Source organism: Mus caroli, chromosome 2 (assembly GCF_900094665.2).
Source record: "Mus caroli chromosome 2, CAROLI_EIJ_v1.1, whole genome shotgun sequence".
Lineage (NCBI taxonomy): Eukaryota > Metazoa > Chordata > Mammalia > Rodentia > Muridae > Mus > Mus caroli.
The window spans coordinates 145,550,822-145,569,802 of NC_034571.1; the positions used below are offsets into that span (position 1 = coordinate 145,550,822).

Here is an 18,981-nt window from a genome sequence, read left to right on the forward strand (position 1 = left end):
GGACCATTTTGGCCTAGGAGTCCCATTTGCTGTCTGTGATTCTCTAACGCTAATGCATAGATTAGTCAGAGATCTTGATGAGGTTTAAAGCCCTGGTGGGGCAGGTTAGTTAGCTTTCGCCTGCGAGTGCAGCTAATGCCTGTGTATCCAGTGCGAGGTGCTGACTCTGGCCTACTGATGAGCCAGAGGTTCACATGCTCTCTTTGCCATGCTTGAGATGCAGTCTAGGCCTCGTGTATAAATTTCAAATACTCCTGTGGGTGTCTGCCATACTATACTGTTCATACTGAGCTACACAGTGCCCCCAGGTAGGTGCTGAGCCTGTCTCATACCCTTGGAGCCACACTAGGTGCTACTTCTAGAAAGTTCCCTGGGTAGACAGCTGCTGAGTGTTTTAAACAGGAGTAAAGAGAAGACTGGAAACCAGGTGGTCAACTGCTCTTTCAGCCAAGTTTCAGAACACAAGTGTATGTGGTGAGTGACTTCCTTCGGTTGTACGGTGAGAAGGAAGACTATTCTAGGCCTGGTGTGACCAGGCCTGATACCAGGTCACACCAGGTATGTGAACCAGGTATGTGAACCCTTAATTCTAGCACTCAGGAGGAAGAAGCAAGTAGATTCTGAATCTGAGGCCAGGGCTACACAGAGACTCTGTCTAAAAACAAAAAGAAAAACAAACAAATAAACAAACCAAACTGGAACAGATTGTCTGCCTGGCATTGTTGACTTGATTATGGAGTTCTCACACCTGGGATTTTATGTTTATTTGAGACAGGGTTTCTCTGTATCCCTGGCTGTCACTCTGTAGACCAGAGCAGCCTCAAACTCAGATATGTGCATACCTCTGCCTTCTGAATGCAAGCCACCACACCTAGCTATGTCTGAGATGTGTGTGTGTGTGTGTGCGCGTTCAAGTGTATACGTGTGTATGTACGACTTGATAATGCAGTTATCACACCTGAGATATGTAGTTAGCATACTTCAACGTCAAAAGGGTGGCTACACAGCAGGTGAAGGAACATGGTCCACAAAGGCATTCTGAGGCTGATTGCTAGATGTTCAAGGCCAGACTGAGCTGCCTAGGGATTTGGACAAAATGGACCTCATTTCCTGGGGTCATAAAAGCCTTTTTTTCCAATAGAAATCCTAGACTCACTTGTAGTTTTACTTTTTTTTTTTTTTGTTTTTCGAGACAGGGTTTCTCTGTGTAGCCCAGCTGTCCTGGAACTCACTCTGTAGACCAGGCTGGCCTCGAACTCAGAAATCCGCCTGCCTCTGCCTCCCAAGTGCTGGGATTAAAGGTGTGCGCCACCACGCCCGGCTAGTTTTACTTTTTTTGTAAAGAATTTTATTTTGTGGGTGGGTGTTTTGCCTGCACGTATGTCTGTGTGTAGAGCACCTGCAGAGGTTGTTAAGGTCCCCTAGAGCTGGAGGATTATGAGCCACCATTCGGGTGCTGGGAATTGATCCCAGTCTTCTGGAAAGAAGAGCTGCAAGCCAATGCTTAACCATTGAGCCACCTCTCCACCTTTGATATTTTCTTCTTGTGTAGCCTTGGCTGGCCTGAAACTTGCTATGTAGACCAGGCTGGTCTCAAATTCATAGAGAGCTGCCTACCTCTCCCTTCTCAGTCCTGGGATTAAAGGTGTATGCTACCACTCCTGAGTCCTGTGTTACAGTTTTCCTCTAAGTTTACTGTGCGCCTCATGCCATCTTTAACCCTTGAAGCTTCTCAAGTTCCTGCATTATAGATTTCGACAGCTATAAATAGCTTTGATTTTTCTCATGCTGGGAAAAATTCTCTAAGGGCTTGGCTATGCAAATCTTCTGTTAATCTAGCTATATTCCCATTCTTGGTGTGCTTTTTTTTTTTTTTAAAGTTTGATCTACTTGTGTGTGTACACACACGAGCTTACGTTTATGGGGGGGGGGGGATGCAGGAGCTTCTCCAAGTGGGTTTGGGCGTTGGAGTTAGGCCTTTAATCTTCATGGCAGGCCCCCTCTACTGGCTGGCTGTCTAACTCACATGCCCCTGAGCTTTCTATTTTATTATTTCATCCTTACAGTCTAGGGGCAGGGTCATTGTTTTATTACTATCCATGTCTCCTGTCCCCCACCCCAGTGCTGGGCTTCCAACTCTGGTTCCCGAATTTTAGGCAAGCACTACTGAGGTACATTCTCCACACCCTTTGTCGTTTGAGGCAGCATCTCTGTCCCAGGCTGCCCTCAATCTGTCCTCAGGATCCCTGGTTGGTGCTGTTGGGCCACATTACATTTCATGTGGAAATCTCAGGTTCTTTTCTGCGGCACTTTTCTATTCCAGAATGGGCTCACAGTTGTCTGTTAGAAAGGTGCAGCTTCTGGTTTGTTTGTTTGTTTGGAGATAGGATCTTATAGTGAAGCCCTGTGTGGCCTGGAGATCCATCGGCCTCTGTCTCCTGAGTGTTGGGATTAAAGGCATGTTACCTGGCCAAGGACAGGTTCTTACCTGTACCTATGTCTAATTGGTGTCCACAAAGTTGTAGAGAGTGAATCAGGTCACACAAGCCTCTCAGCCCACCAATGAAGCCCTGGCTAGCTGTCTTAGCTGGCTTACTGGAGGGACAGCAATACAAGGCCAGGTCTTGGCAGTGGGATGAGGCTGTCAGGCTTATCAGAGCTCACTGCTGGTAACTGCCACAGCCTCTGCTAGTGCTTCTCCACCCTCCCTTCAGAATTTGGGATTCAGCTCCCACTGATGAGAGAGGGAATGAGTGACAGGCCAACTGACCAAAGGGGCCCAGAGGATGGGCTGGGGTGGGGCTTGTGCTGCCACGGAGAGGAGGAAAGCCTGTCTGAGAGGAAGGGAAGAAGGAAGGAGACCTGGAGACAGTAAACAAAGGGGTCATGGGGGAAAGAGTACACTGGTTTCTTTAGGCTCTGCAGAGGTTGGGCCGGGGAAGGGATTGGGGACAGATGGGAACCTAGGCTGGTTCAAGCAGGTCCAGGTAGGCATGCCCTAAATGGCACTGTTTGAAGAGCTGGCCAATTGCAGAACAGTCCTAGTCTCAGACCCCAGCCTTAGCACCATCCTCCTGTTCGGTCCAGGTAGCAGGCATCAGGGGCATTGATCCCATCAAGCCAAATGGAACCAAGTTCTGAGCCTCACAGTTTGGTGAGCAGATAGGCTCTGTTTGCGAAGAGTCTTGGGATCATGGACATGTGAGCCTGAGACTGGGTCATGGGGTCTCTTGGACAGGGAATAGAGAACTGGTGGTGTAAACCTTGCAGTGTGCCCTGTCTGCCTTTTACATATCCTGATCTTTCCCCACAGGAAACAATGAAGGGAGACAGCAGACATCTGAATGAAGAAGAGGGAGCCAGCGGATTTGAGGAGTGCATAATTGTTAATGGGAACTTCAGTGACCAGTCCTCAGACACGAAGGATGCTCCCTCACCCCCAGTCTTGGAGGCAATCTGCACAGAGCCAGTCTGCACACCAGAGACCAGAGGTGGGTGTCAAAGCTCAGACACGGCAGGTTCCATGACAGATCTCAGAGACTGCCTCATTGCTTCTCTTGTATGGGCTTCACAGTGATCAGGAGATGCTGCCTACTGGCCTCTTCCTCTTTGCAGTTCTGAGACCACTTGAAATGCCTCTGTCACTGGTTTGGAGTCCCCTGTATTGTCCCTTCTTATCCTTGACATCTAGAGTCCCTTAGGACCTTCTAGAATGGATAAGCATGGCCCATTTCCCTGTTGATCCCAAGAGCTACTTGCCCATATGGGAAAATTTGAAATATAGCCAGCATCAACCAGTTTCCTGGGATGGTCTGAAGGAAAGGGATTCTTTCCACCCTAAAATGTTAATATCCAGCTTATGGCAACAAAGGCATAAGACGGGCCCTGTGACCCTTTTGACGGTGAGTTCCTGGATATGACGGACACTGGTTTCCTAAAATGACTACGTTGGGGTCAGCTGAGGCCACCCTGTAGGCTGATGACCACTGTCCTGCTCCCAAATGTGTCCTCCCAACTCTTCCTTGCAGGCCGCAGGTCAAGCTCCCGGCTGTCTAAGAGGGAGGTCTCCAGCCTTCTGAATTACACGCAGGTACCTACCGCCTCTATCTCTTCCTGTGGCTCAGGGCTTTTCTTTCTGCTTTGATTTCATAAAAAACAAGACAAATGGAATTCTCTACTGCACAAGAAAGTCCGTTTGAGTCGATCCTTCCTGTATATCTGTCCTCAGTACAATAATAGAGCAAAACTCACTCATTCCTGGGATGAGGTAGCTTGCTTTGGCCATGACATCTTTGGTGTTTGGGTTGTTTCTTTGAGACTGTCTTGGTTGTCACTGTAAACCAGGGTGGCCTCCACCAACCCCTTGGCTCAGGTCTTCCTGTATGTGTTCTGAATAAGTTGAGAGGTGTCTAAATAGTCTCATTTCTGTAACGTGCTGATGGTCTGGGATTTATCTTTTTTAATGCACGTGATTAGCAGAGGTGACATTTCACTAGACAGAAACTAGGTGATTATAGGATGTACTTTGGGGACTACATCAATATAATGATGCTTCTGTCCCATGGCCTTTTTCCCTCTAGGACATGACAGGAGATGGAGATGGAGATGATGAAGTGGATGATGGGAATGGCTCTGATATTCTAATGCCAAAGCTCACCCGTGAGACCAAGGACACCAGGACGATCTCTGAAAGCCCGGCTGTAAGTCCCACTGCTTATCTCAGGCACCTCTTACCATCCTTGGGCCTGCATAAAAAATGAGAGGCTGAGACACTGCTTAATGAGAGACTGAGACACTGTTTAATGAGAGACTGAGACACTGTTTAATGAGAGGCTGAGACACTGTTTAATGAGAGACTGAGACACTGCTTAATGAGAGACTGAGACACTGTTTAATCAGAATTTGTTTTCCCGACACATTGGATTTTATGTGTGTTACGTAGGTCAGTGGACAGTTTACAAAAGCTAGGTTTTTACCTTAAAAGCGTGTAGATTCCAGGAACCAGACTCAAGATTAGCAGGCTTTGGCAAGTCCCCTAACCCACTGAGCCCCTTGGTTAAGTGTTAATATCCTTCAGCTACTACAGGGTAATTCAGATTATAACCTGAGTCTCAGGGTAAAATGACATTTGACAGAGCAAAGAGCACATGAGCACAGCCGCTTGACAGTCACTTGATGGTGACACCAAGAACTTGATGAACAAAAACCACTTAATGTTTGGATATCTTCGACATTTCCTAACTACAACCCCTTTGAGGAGGACTTCATATTCATTACCCATTCCTGCTAAAACGACAGGGAACTGAGTTACGGTCCCCAGTGTTCTCACCCTCACCGTGTGACCAGATCTAAGTTAGAGTCCTGCTGATGGCAGGGAATGAGCTTTAAGCCTGGGTGTGTGGAAATCCTGGAACACCAGGACCTACAAGGTGGAGGCAGGAGGATCAGTGCTGCACTGAGACAGTGGTGACCTTAGCTCACCTGTGTAAATCCAGCAGTGAATTTAAAAAACGGCAGCAAATTTAATAAATGGCAGCGGCAGGCAAGCACAAACTATGTGCTGAGAAAACTGCGCTTTTCTGCTCTGCTCTCTTCCAGTGCCTTCTTGGCCCGTGCTTCTCCTGGAATAATAATACTTGGTTTAAGTCAATGATTGAGACCTGTGGGTCTCAATGCTGTTGGGAGGGGGTTAGAAGACCCTTTCACAGGGTCACATGTCAGATATCCTCTGTATCAGTTACATTGTGATTCTTTTTTTTTTTTTTTTTGGTTTTTCGAGGCAGGGTTTCTCTGTGTAGCCTTGGCTGTCCTGGAACTCACTTTGTAGACCAGGCTGGCCTCGAACTCAGAAATCCACCTGCCTCTGCCTCCCGAGTACTGGGATTAAAGGCGTGCGCCACCACGCCCAGCCCAAATGTTTATTTATTTATTTATTATATGTAAGTACACTGTAGCTGTCTTCAGACACTCTAGAAGAGGGCATCAGATTTCGTTACGGATGGTTGTGAGCCACCATGTGGTTGCTGGGATTTGAACTCAGGATCTTTGGAAGAGCAGTCAGTGCTCTTAACTGCTGAGCCATCTCACCAGCCCTTACATTGTGATTCTTAAAGCATCAAAAATGTGGTTACAAAGTAGGAATGAAGATAATATTATGGTTGAGGGGGCTGAGGGCTCACCACAATATGAGGAACTGCATTTAAGCCTTACAGCATTAGGAAGGCAAACAATAATTCAGTCCCCATTTGCTGTTGCCAGTTCAGGAGGCCAAATCTGTGTTGTGACGTGGAACAAGTCTGATAGTCTCCTGCAAAGATACCCTGTTGAAGGTATCCCTGAGATTACACCCAGTGGTCTTCTTCACTTCAGGTTGAATTGAGGCCGTCTCAAGTTCTTATTCCTTTGGGAGCCTTTGGGCCCCATGCAACTGTTCACCTAAGGTCCAGTATTTATCCTTTCTCACTTTCAGGTCCGAACCCGACATAGCAATGGGACCTCCAGCTTGGAGAGGCAAAGAGCCTCCCCCAGAATCACCCGAGGCCGGCAGGGCCGCCACCATGTGCAGGAGTACCCCGTGGAGTTCCCAGCTACCAGGGTTGGTCCCATCTCTGATCTCAAGATCTGCTTCATTCACTCCCCACAACACAACATTGTTGTATGTTTAGCATGTGCTTTCTTCACACGCTCCTGCTTTCCAGGGTCTGGCTTCTTACTTTCTGTTCTGACTCATCCTACTTGGAGCTACTTTGAGGAGGCAAGAATTCCCGATTGCTCAGGTCTCAGGCCCATCTTGGAGTTGAGCCAAACCACTGGTGTCATTCACCCTTGACTTTTGTATATTTTCCTACTGTCTCGAGGCAAACCCAGCAGGGCCAGCACATTCTTCTGTTTCCAGATGGATCCTACCCTCTCCTGAACGCAGCTTCAGAGCCTCTGTCAGTGAACACACACACTGTTCATTCTGTCTCTGCTCTGCCTTGGGCTCAAATAAATGCCTGCCAGTTCATGTAACTGTGCCTTCTGGAATGCTGATTTCTTTCTCCATTCTTCCTTCTCTGAGAACCTGTTGGATACTATCTATTCGTGTACCTCCTTCTGCTTTGCTTCACTGGGTCTCAATCTCATCCTTATGTCTTAGTCTCGGAGACGTCGAGCATCGTCTTCAGCAAGCACGCCGTGGTCATCCCCTGCCAGCGTCGACTTCATGGAAGAAGCGACACCTAAGAGCGTCAGTACCCCATCAGTTGACTTGAGCCAGGATGGAGATCAGGAGGGCATAGATACCACACAAGTGGATGCAGAGAGCAGAGATGGAGACAGCACAGAGTATCAGGTAAGCCTGAGAAGGGATACTGGCCTATGTTTGCATTAAGGTCCAAAATACAGGGAGAAGGAAACTGTAAAACTTATTTAGTGACTAAATGATTTTAAGATTCTGTACATGGCTNGGNNGTGGTGGTTCATGCCTTTAATCCCAGCACTCGGGAGGCAGAGGCAGGCGGATTTCTGAGTTCGAGGCCAGCCTGGTCTACAGAGTGAGTTCCAGGACAGCCAGGGCTACACAGAGAAACCCTATCTCGAAAAAAACCAAAAAAAAAAAAAAAAAAAAAAAAAAAGATTTCATACAATGTACATTTAATGATAAACAAGAGGCAAAGGCAAGCCTGCTGTGCGCAGGCAGCTCCATGCTAGCACTGTAGTGAGATAGATCCTGCCTCAAGAACAGAAAAAAAAAACAAGTTGTGTAGCCAAGGATTGCCTCCTGATCCTTGATCTCCCAAATGCTGGGATTATATGCACATGCTATCGGAATTTCTGTTAGTTTTAATAGGATTACAATCTAAGGACTTCATAGTATGGCTTTTCTTTACTATGATCCCCACCCACCAACTTAGCCTCTCAGTAGTTGCCATGGGGACATTAAAAAAAATTTTTTTAGATAATATTTGTGGCTTATATCAGTTAAGCAATAGTGTTATCATGCTGTATGTATTCAGGCACTGGAGTTATTTAACCAGTTGAGGTTGTTGGTATACATTGCCAGTTAATGCCTTTCTACTTAGACATATGCATTATAATACTTATACATATACATTACAAGGCGTATCCATCTTGACAATGCCAAAATTTTGTGTTCATTCAGAATACCCCCTGATGTAGTCTCATGTTGGTCTTTTTGCGAAGCATCGTTGTAGATAAGTTATGGAGGAGGAGGCTGTTAGCCCAAGGACTGTGTACTCAAGAGTGAGCACAGGCTGCTTGCTGCTTTCCTAACTTAGTTTTCGGGCTCACTGCTTAAGTTACTTCCCACCAAGCCTCATTTGAGTTTAATCCCTGGGGCAGTGGAAGACAGGATAGACTTCCAGAGTGATGACCTGTCCTTGCCATAAAAACCAGTTTTATTTTTCCTGGGCATCGTTTTGAACTCGGACCTCTGGAAGAGCAGTAAGTGCTCTTAAGGGCTGAACCATCTCTCCAGCTCCCTAGGCATCTTTTTTTTTTTTTAAATTTTTTATTAGGTATTTTCTTCATTTACATCTCATGCTATTCCAAAATTCCCCTATACCCTCCTCCCCACCCTGCACCCCTACCCACCCACTCCCACTTCTTGGCCTGGCGTTCCCCTGTACTGGGGCATACAAAGTTTGCAAGACCAAGGGGCCTCTCTTCCCAATGATGGCCGACTAGGCCATCTTCTGCTACATATGCAGCTAGAGATATGAGCTCTGGAGGTACTGATTAGTTCATATTGTTGTCCTAGGCATCTTTTTGTATGGCCAAGATTTTTCTTGCCCTTGGTTAATGGAGTTTCTCGGGGTTCACCTGACCTGGTAACTACAATTCTTTCTGTTTATTTCTCCAGGATGATAAAGAGTTTGGAATAGGTGACCTCGTGTGGGGAAAGATCAAGGGCTTCTCCTGGTGGCCTGCCATGGTGGTGTCCTGGAAAGCCACCTCCAAGCGCCAGGCCATGCCCGGAATGCGCTGGGTACAGTGGTTTGGCGATGGCAAGTTTTCTGAGGTGAGCTAAGGGCAAGGCGGGTTTGGGGTTCTTCATACCTCAGGCCTGGCTTCTTCTCTGGAGGTGGCTCTAAGGTCGCCTTTCTGCCAGTGGCTGCAGTGAGCTTGGCATTGGTACTTGAGTGAAGAAAATGACTTCTTGGATTGCGTGTCTTAGATGCTTGCTGTAGACTCTGAGCAGCTGCTTTGTTCTTAGAGACAGGGTCTCAGTGTCACTCTCTGGCTTAAACTCTTGAGTTCTGTCTCTGTCACCTGAGTTCTGTAACTGAAGGTGTGTGCCTGTGACAAGTCTGCTGGAAAAGGAGTTGATGGAGTGATGGTGTAGTGGTTAAAAGAGGTGGCTGTCTGCTCTTACAGAGGATCTGAGTTACTGAGTTTACATCAGGCTGCCCATGACTGCACCAGAGTTCTAATGCTGTCCTATGGCCTCTGTAGGCATCTATACACACACATACACACACACACACACACACACTCCTACCCCTGTAATCCCAGCAGAGATAGCCCTTCTCTACTGTGTGAAGTCCAAGACAGTCATAGAGGCTGCATGAAAAGATAGTTTGAACTAGTATTAGCCATTTAAAAGGAATCTTTCTAATGAGGGTCTTCTGACCATAAATTGAGTTGATTGTGTGCCTTTTAAGGGTTGTGGGTCTCACCCATCCACCTCATGTGTGCTAGGCAAGTTCTACCATCCCAGCAGCAGCCCACATGTTAAGTGCATGTGCCAAGATCTGCTTCAAACATTTTCTTAATCAGTATGGGTGTTTCCCTGGATGTAGTTTTATACAGCATGGGAGGCCAGGAGGGGGATTTCAGATTTTCAGATCCCCTGGATCTTGACTTAGGACTTAAGAGACCATTATGAGCTACCATTTGGATGCTGGGAATCTTAACTCAAGTCCTGTATACAAGGAACCAGTGTGTTGTTAACCCCTAAAAATTGTCCAGCTGTCTGCATTTGAGTGATGCTGGAAGAATGGACTTCCTGGAGGGTTTCCTAAGGAATGTCAGTGTTATGCCAATTCCTAGAAGATAGAAAAGGGTTCATGAGGTACAGCAAGTTGAGAGTTAAATGGCATTTAGAGGACTTTGTTCCATTTTAGGTTCTATTTCCTACGGATTTGTAATTATTCTGACTATTTTTCTGAAATACAGTGTACATTCCCCTGTGGTAGGAATCAGGACATGGAAGATTGATCTGCGATTACATACAGTTGTCTTACCAGCAGAGGGAGCAATAGGACTTGTTTCATGGGTCTATGCTACTCTCTGAAGCATCAGACTGCAGGGATATCGGCCATTGCTTTGATCCAGTGAGACATAATGTACTTGTTTCTAGACAGGGTCAGGTGGCTATATGGAGTAGCACGGGGATGATAGGATTATTAGGTACAACATACTATGGCACTGGCCAAAGGCCAAGATCTACTCAAAGCCTACCTAACCCCCACTGTCTTCTAGCTTATGGTGGGAGCCACATCACAGAGTTGAAGCTCCTACGCATAAGCATAAGATGGAGCTGAACACAAAGGCAAGCACTGTGTCCAGGGACTCTCCATATTCATATGGCCCGAGTCCCCCAATTTTATACTTGCATTCACTATGAATCCCATCCATGTCCGTAGTGGCACAAATAATTTGCCTTAGTGATCAAGATGAGGAACACAGTTGCTGTGGGTATTAAGAGCTCCAGAATACTTTGAAAGTGCACTGTGGGAGCTCACGGAGTCTGAGACAGGAAGAGTAAGAACACGCAGAGAATCCATCGGGGAGGACAGTGTCAGGGCTGAGCCTCACGTGCCGTCCACTCTGCTCACCCACATGTGTTCACACCTGTGCAGGATGCCGAGGAAGCTCCACCTAGATCGTCTTTCTTCCCCACACTGGTGTTTCCAGCTGTGTAGTCTGTGCTGTGTGCTGTTTGGCCTTTGCTTTTTATTTCTCAGTGTTGGCTTCTGTGAGTTGTGCTGGAGTAGACTCTGAGGGAACCACTTCACACCGAGTTTACGTGTGGGTCAATCACAGTCATATTTTTTTCTCTCCTAGATCTCTGCTGACAAACTGGTGGCTCTGGGGCTGTTCAGCCAGCACTTTAATCTGGCTACCTTCAATAAGCTGGTTTCTTATCGGAAGGCCATGTACCACACTCTGGAGGTAACGTGGGTGTGGGTGATACAGGCAGGGAAGAAGAAACCTACTGAGGGCAGGCTAGTGATGTTACCCAGAGTAGCCTAGAGGCAGGGATGCCGAGGAAGAAAATGCATGGACTGCGTTTTCACATGTCTGATGGGGGTCACTCAGGAATTAATGCTGTCAGCTAAGTAAGGCAGGATTACTGGCTTGTGTGCTCACATAGTCATACTACTAGAAAAGGCCTTTTACAGACATTTGTAACAATTATTTATCCCCATCTAACTCTGAAAGACATCACTGTTTAGGAAAATGCAGGCCCCCAGCAGGGGGAATCCCTGGGTTTGCCCTGGCGTATACCTCAATCGTCCCTCGCATTCGTTCATGGACAGAGTTTGCCTTTATTTGTGTCTTGGCAGAAAGCCAGGGTACGAGCTGGCAAGACCTTCTCCAGCAGTCCTGGAGAGTCACTGGAGGACCAGCTGAAGCCCATGCTGGAGTGGGCCCACGGCGGCTTCAAGCCCACTGGGATCGAGGGCCTCAAACCCAACAACAAGCAACCAGGTGGGAAGGAACCTATGCCTTTGTGGATGGTATTAGCCCCAGCCACATGGCCACTCCCAGGGCATGCATTGGGTCAATTCAAGCAAGGCCTCTTGTGCCCTGTGGAACCCAGGGCTGTTAAAAACCTATGGAGACTTGGGGGCACTTACTTGAAATGTGGCTTCCTGGACACATTGTTTCCATGGGCATGTGCAAGTAATCTTTTCTACATGTTCAAATTCATCCTTTGCCCTTGTGTTCCTGTTTCTCTTTAAAATAAATGGATTTGGTCACCTGCCATTTTGTCAGGTAGCTTATCTCTCTGAATTAGACCCATGATTCAACGTAATGAAATGAAAGATGTATGCCAACAGTACCTTTATCTAATACAATGTTTTTGTTTTGTTTTCCTGCCAAAGTGGTTAATAAGTCGAAGGTGCGTCGTTCAGACAGTAGGAACTTAGAACCCAGGAGACGCGGTATTACCTTCCCATCTTTAAGTGGTTTTCTTTGCTCTGTCTTGCAATTTTGTGGTCTCTGCAGCACTCTCTGGAGAAGAAGCAAACTCCTAGGCTGGTCTGAGTCACTCACCCTCACTCCTCACCCCACCCCCACCACTGACTGTCAGGCTAACCTTGGGTGCACATCCGGCCTTCCACACTCTCTGGGTATCACCTTCTCTCTTGTTTCTTAATATTAATGACACATATGAGCACTGGCAATTGTCACTTTGTCGTCAAAGGTCCTTGAGAGTTTTGTTGTCTTTACATTTTCTTACATTCTTTTGAATGTTCATGCTAGGAGACATGTAGAAATAAGACTGATTTATAGGAGTATAACCTCTGATACTTGGGAGCCCTGGTATTATGATGTTAGACTTCAAACATGTGGGTACCCACAGAGACATCTCAAGGGCCATGCTTTTGCTATGTAGCTCAGGATTGATTTGGGTATAAGAGAGTATCGTTACACCTACCTTCCTTAGGGGTTTTCCTTATAATTTTATTTTTCTGTCTGCCTGTGGTGGTGCATGCCTTTAATCTCAGCACTCAGAAAACAGGCCAGCCTGGTCAGCAGCATGAGTTCCAGGACAGCCATGACGACACAGAGAAACCCTGTCATGGGAAAATTATTTCCTTAGTTGGAGGAGTCAGATATAGTGATTTGCAATATGAGCCAATATAAACTTTCTTTTAAAAGTGGGTTTTATTAAAGCTGTATTTTGTAAACTTGTAGGCTTGGTGGCCTTGAGCTTCCTGTCTGTTTCCTGAAATGTTGTTAATAAAGGCATGAACCGGCACATTCAGCAAAAAAAGAAAAAAAATCAATTTAATAATTTTCTAGTAAGGAAATAAACTGAAATTAAGAAAAACATTTAACCTTTCTAAGTTACCACTTATGAAAATTAGAATATTTCAGTTATTTTAGTAATGTTTGGAGGTGTATATTGGCTAATTGACATTAATTAGCTGGCATGATTATTAAATGCATATTAACTAATACGATTCGCTAAAGTAGATTCCATTATTCAAATCCAGTTGAACCAGTCAGTAGCATCAGTTGACAATCTGGACCTCTCAGTGAAATCCTGTCTCTCTTGGCATTTCAAATGCTTAGTAGCTCCATGCTCCTGTTGGTTATTGGCAGATGTCACAGTATTGGCCTCTGCTCTGGGCTCTCTACTGTGATTCTCTATGCCCATCATGGTCCCCTGCTATAGATGCAGCTGGATCCCAGGCAAAACATGGCCTTGTTCTCCTTTGTCTCTTAGACCCTTCAGTCAAATCCCGTCTGCTTCCCTTGCAGAGAACAAAAGTCGAAGGCGCACAGCCAATGACTCTGCTGCTTCTGAGTATTCCCCCCCACCCAAGCGCCTCAAGACCAACAGCTATGGTGGGAAGGACCGAGGGGAGGATGAGGAGAGCCGAGGTGAATGGGGGAGATGCTGGAGGGTCTGGGGATGCACGGGCAGAACTGGGAGCAGCAGGCCCTCAGGACCACTGCACTGTGGGGTACAGGGGAGCAAGGCTGAGGGCCAGGAGAGACTTCCCCACCTCATCTCACACCTGTCCCCCTTTCCTCAACAGAACGGATGGCTTCTGATGTCACCAACAACAAGGGCAATCTGGAAGGTACTGTTGTCTCCCATCCCTCCTTCTGGGGCTGCCCCAGGCCCGCCTTACCCTGGCTTTGCCCTTCTGCAAGGGTTTAATCCAGAGTCATGGGCATTGACCTCGGTCTGTCCCCTGTGTATTAGTTCTTACATTTATAAGACATAGTAACATGACTTCCTTATTTTTTTTAAAAAAGATGTATTTATTATTATATGTAAGCACACTGTAGCTGTCTTCAGATGCACCAGAAGAGGGCGGTGTCAGCCCTCATTACAGATGATTGTGAGCCACCATGTGGTTGCTGGGATTTGAAGAACAGTCAGTGCTCTTAACCACTGAGCCATCTCACCAGCCCCTGACTTCCTTATTTTTAACTGAATCTGATTTTGTCCTTGAAATACCTGATGGGTTAGGTTAGATCTCAGTAGGGGAAGTGTGAGCTGTGGTCCTTTGGCTAAGCTTTGGAACTGTGAGCTTTCGGGAACTACTTTGCTGTTGTCATAGTAATTAATGGCTTTTCCTATCGCCTCATCTTGCCTTACCAACTTTCTGTCCCTTAATCCTCAAATATTGACTGTTGCTTAGTATCGAGTGAGAAACTACATCCCTTAACTAGGGAAATGTCTGTCAGTAAGTAGCTTATGGTTCAAATAAAACCTGTGCTGCATTTTTGCCAAAACTGTGGGAAGCCAAGCGGGCCTTGATGTTTTCGTGGTAAGATGCACATACAACTTTCTTCAAGAAGAGTTGTAATCTGTCCTTGCCCTAGTCTGTGTGAGCACATAGACTGAGGTAATGAGTACAAATAACAGTGTGGTTTGTTTGAGTGATATGACTCTGTGGGGACAGATGTACCCTGTGGTATAGACATAGTCTTCATGAACCTGCATGGTGTCGGATAACGTGCCACTTACTATGTAAGGGTAATTTTTTCCCAGATTATTTTCCCAGAAATACACTTCCACAAAGCTATGACTAAGCCACCTATAATCCTAGGGCCTCTACAGAGCGGTAGAAGACAGATCAGTACAAGACAGGTCAATACAATAGAGTCCATAGAAGATTAGAATGCATGGGCAATAGAGTTAGATACTGTGCCAGTTGAGGAAGAAGAGGTAGAGGGCCCATCTCTTCAGTTTGATTATGGGAATCTCTTCATTCAGGCGTATTCACATGTACATGAGCCTGCCCGAGCGTGCTTTTGCAATCATACAGACTATGAGAGGAAAACCAACGAAAATATAAGAGAGATCCAATATGGACCTATGGTTTTCAGAGTACATGTGTACTTCAACATAAGTATGTGCAAATAAATTGCAAAAATCATTAAAAGAAGAGACACAGCCTGTATCTCTCTCATCCTGGGAAAGGAGCCTGTTATGTTCATAACAGGCTCGGAAAGTATGTTGGTCCTACCTCCATATACAAGTCACTTACCACCCCCCAGTAAGAGTCTTGGCTAGCATTACTGTCCGTGTGTCTTGTCTGTCAATCTGTCTCTCTACCTACCTATGTAATTATTGAGGCCCTGTCTCTGTGTAGCCTAAGCTGTCTTAGAACTCCCTACAAGACCGGGCTGTCTTGGAGCTAAAAGTCCCCTTGCCTCTGCCCCATGAGTGCTTGGGACTAACGGTGTGCTGCGTTACACGTGGCTAATTTTGGCCACTGTAATAATCACATGAGAAAAATTGAGGCAATTAGGTAAAATATGCTGAACTGTCTCAAGGTAGAGGACACAGCTTCAGTCTTTGTTGGTAAGGATTAGATTGGTCCTGTTACATGCCAAGCTAATTGGAGTTACCATTAGTGCCTACATTATTATTTTTTTCCATTTGTATGCAAACTAGAAATACTCAAGGCAGTTATTTTAATTTCTTCTTGAGGTAGCCTTTCACAGTGTTTGATATTTTGCTCCCTGACAAACATCCTATTTTGTTGGTTTGAAGCAGTAATGTTTACACTATAATACAGCATTGGCTATAGAAAATGGCCTTGACACAGGGCGGGCTTGGGCCAGGTATTTAGGACTTTAATGCTTAACACCTGAACAGCTACAAGGCCTTTGATTTTCATAAACTCTGACACCCCATCTCTATTTCAGACCGCTGTTTGTCCTGTGGAAAGAAGAACCCTGTGTCCTTCCACCCCCTCTTTGAGGGTGGGCTCTGTCAGAGTTGCCGGGTAAGTCTTCTCCCTCCCATGCCACATCCATCCCCATCCGGGCTCCTAGCACAGTCCCTGCTCCAGGCAGTAGTGAACAGCTTCTCTAGGGCACACCCCACACCCTTCCTGTTTGGGGGACAGGTGCTAGAGCAGAGAAGGCCCTCCACAGGACACTCAGGTCACATGTACTGTCTCTGAAGAGCATGCCAGGCCACCAGCTAGGGCTCCAGGGGCTTGCTAGCCAGGCATGGCTGAGATCAGGGCTGTAGTCTCACCTGCCTCTCTCTGGTGGCCAGGATCGCTTCCTAGAGCTCTTCTACATGTATGACGAGGACGGCTATCAGTCCTACTGCACCGTGTGCTGTGAGGGCCGTGAACTGCTGCTGTGCAGTAACACAAGTTGCTGCAGGTGAGTGACCCTCGATGCGGAATGGACAAGTGGGTCTTGGGTGCCTGGTTGAACCCTGCAGAACCAGCAGCCTGTAGTCAGCTAAACCCAAACAGAAAATAAGCACCCAGTGGTATCTTGTGGAATCCGTTGCTCACAAGTGTGTACTGCATTGATGCACTGAGTGCTGGGCTCAGGTCAGGTGTGCCCATGAAGTCAGACCTGTGAGCCTTTGGTTGGAAGGTTCTGGATTTGGAGGAGATTGGATGATCCATATCCAAGAAGTGGTTTCTTACCCTATAGCTGAAAAACACTTGGAGGCAGGAGGTTGACCATTAGGCAGGGGAACTTGGTCTGCAGGACGATCACCTGGTAACCTTGATGCCGATTCTCTTTGGATACTCGATACAGATGCTTCTGTGTGGAGTGTCTGGAGGTGCTGGTGGGCGCAGGCACAGCTGAGGATGCCAAGCTGCAGGAACCCTGGAGCTGCTATATGTGCCTCCCTCAGCGCTGCCATGGGGTCCTCCGACGCAGGAAGGATTGGAACATGCGCCTGCAAGACTTCTTCACTACTGATCCTGACCTGGAAGAATTTGTAAGTGACCCATTCAATTATAGTCCCCAGGATCTGGAATCCTGTGAAATCCTGTGTATATGTAAAAGCAAGAGTTAAGCCTTTAATCTGGGACCCTAGGAAGCAGGGGCAGGCCTGTCTCTGAGATCAAGGATAGCCTGGCCTACATAGTGAGTTCCTGGCCATTCAAGGCTCCATAGTGAGATACTGCATTAGATACAGCAACAGGCATAGTAAGAAAGGTTGAAATCAGAGCACAGAAAGCTGAGCCATGAGCTGTGTGTTGAGCTGAAAGGCAACCTGGGTTAAACATTGAAGTTGAGTCCATCTGGAATGTGCAAGACCCCATGTGCAGACCATTTCAACCCCACAGACCCAGTTCCCATCAGGCTTGGAGCCCTCGCCAGTCGACTGACACCTAGCAGACAATTCTAGCCCCTTCTGATGAGGGAACAAGAAGCAAACATCAGAGCTGCCTGGGGCCAGCTGCTCCCACACTCTAGGAGTTTATCTTCTGTTCTTAGAGGCCTTGGCAGTTACCAGTCAAACTCCTAATCTGTCTGTGTGTCTGTAGGAGGCAGCTGTGCCTCCTGTCTAAGGACAGAATGGCCAGCCTGTGCCAAACACGTTCTCACCAGTTCCCATCATAGCCTCTGGGCTCTGGAGGATGGATGGATACTCTGTATATCTCTCTTCCTCTTTCCTATCTAGCAGGAGCCGCCCAAGTTGTACCCAGCAATTCCTGCTGCCAAAAGGAGGCCCATTAGAGTCCTGTCTCTGTTTGATGGAATTGCAACAGGTGAGTTTGATGCTCTGTTAGGACAATGAATGAACGAAGCATCTAGGCAGATGAAGGTGTCTCCTGTGTGGCCATTGAGAACATTAATAGCAGAGGTGTCATGTGTGCCTGTTTGTGCTGTGCTCCATGGCCTGTGCCTTCTCATGTCACTCTTGGGCTTATGTATGTGTGTGACTGTATAAGACTGTTTGCCCCATAGACACAGGGAGATCAGAGACAATATCTGTTCCATGTGGGTCACCCATGCATCAGGCTTGGTGGCAAGTTCCTGTTCCTGCCATATTCCCTGCCTGGATCTACAGGCCATTTCTAAAGGGACATGCATCTTGTTTTCCTTCAAGCATCTGAGAGTTTGCTGGCCAGACAGTGCTCCCCATCAGACAGTGCTCCCCATCAGACAGTGCTCCCCATCACACAGTGCTCCCCATCACACAGTGCTCCCCATCAGACAGTGCTCCCCATCAGACAGTGCTCTCCAGCAGGCAGTGCTCTGCTCCCCAGCAGGCAGTGCTCTTCAGCCCTGGCTCTCTCTATCTTCTTTAATTTGTATATCTGTAGGAATCAGTCAACACGCACCACACTCTCAGGTCTCCTGTGGCTCATGGTGCTCTTCATCCCTCTTTGGAAGGTCATACGTCTTAGCTCTTGCATTTTAATTTTGATTCTTATATGTTTCCTTCTACATGCATAAATACATTTACAGTCAGTTAGGCAACAAATACTTTCCTTACTCCTGATTCCTTTCCACTTTGTGAGTGAGATTTCTCATACCTAGAATGAGACAGTCCATGGGGCCTGAGGTCCCCCGGGGTTGACACAGATCCTCTGAGGTGACAGGGATGGACTGAGGGTCCTCATTGTGCTGCAGGAGGACACTGTGGGGCTGATTGCCCCACACTTGGCCTCTTGGCCTCACATTTCTCTTTGATCCTTCACAGGGTACTTGGTGCTCAAGGAGTTGGGTATTAAAGTGGAGAAGTACATTGCCTCCGAAGTCTGTGCAGAGTCCATCGCTGTGGGAACCATTAAGCATGAAGGCCAAATCAAATATGTCAATGACGTCCGGAAAATCACCAAGAAAAATGTGCGGGTCACCCTTTTCTTGCGGTTCATCACATCTCCCTTATCCCTCTTATCCTTCGGAGTTTTTCTGGTCTTATGCTGTCCCCATCCCTCAGGCCCAGGATTGCAGGTGGGAAAAAGTGCAAACAGGGCAGTTGGAGGTATAATTCAGGATTACTTA

At 46.9% G+C, this 18,981-nt stretch overlaps 1 protein-coding gene across 9 annotated transcripts in view; it reads left to right on the top strand.

Moving 5' to 3' along the window:
* The window catches only part of LOC110311249 (DNA (cytosine-5)-methyltransferase 3B), a 38,896-nt gene that overhangs the window by 9,284 nt on the left and 10,631 nt on the right, over positions 1–18,981 (top strand). For 4 of the 9 annotated variants that reach the window (XM_021184522.2, XM_029473991.1, XM_029473992.1 and 1 more), the window contains 16 exons: positions 3,314–3,491; positions 4,029–4,090; positions 4,581–4,700; positions 6,470–6,595; positions 7,139–7,333; positions 8,864–9,022; positions 11,071–11,178; positions 11,574–11,718; positions 12,117–12,176; positions 13,504–13,626; positions 13,785–13,829; positions 15,913–15,992; positions 16,271–16,383; positions 16,774–16,960; positions 17,651–17,738; positions 18,677–18,822. In XM_021184522.2, coding sequence (XP_021040181.1) covers positions 3,320–3,491; positions 4,029–4,090; positions 4,581–4,700; positions 6,470–6,595; positions 7,139–7,333; positions 8,864–9,022; positions 11,071–11,178; positions 11,574–11,718; positions 12,117–12,176; positions 13,504–13,626; positions 13,785–13,829; positions 15,913–15,992; positions 16,271–16,383; positions 16,774–16,960; positions 17,651–17,738; positions 18,677–18,822 — 1,929 coding nt within the window. In that variant the 5' untranslated portion in view covers positions 3,314–3,319. The remainder of the gene's footprint in view (positions 1–3,313; positions 3,492–4,028; positions 4,091–4,580; positions 4,701–6,469; positions 6,596–7,138; positions 7,334–8,863; positions 9,023–11,070; positions 11,179–11,573; positions 11,719–12,116; positions 12,177–13,503; positions 13,627–13,784; positions 13,830–15,912; positions 15,993–16,270; positions 16,384–16,773; positions 16,961–17,650; positions 17,739–18,676; positions 18,823–18,981) is intronic. The other 5 variants (XM_029473994.1, XM_029473996.1, XM_029473998.1 and 2 more) reach the window with 3 other exon arrangements.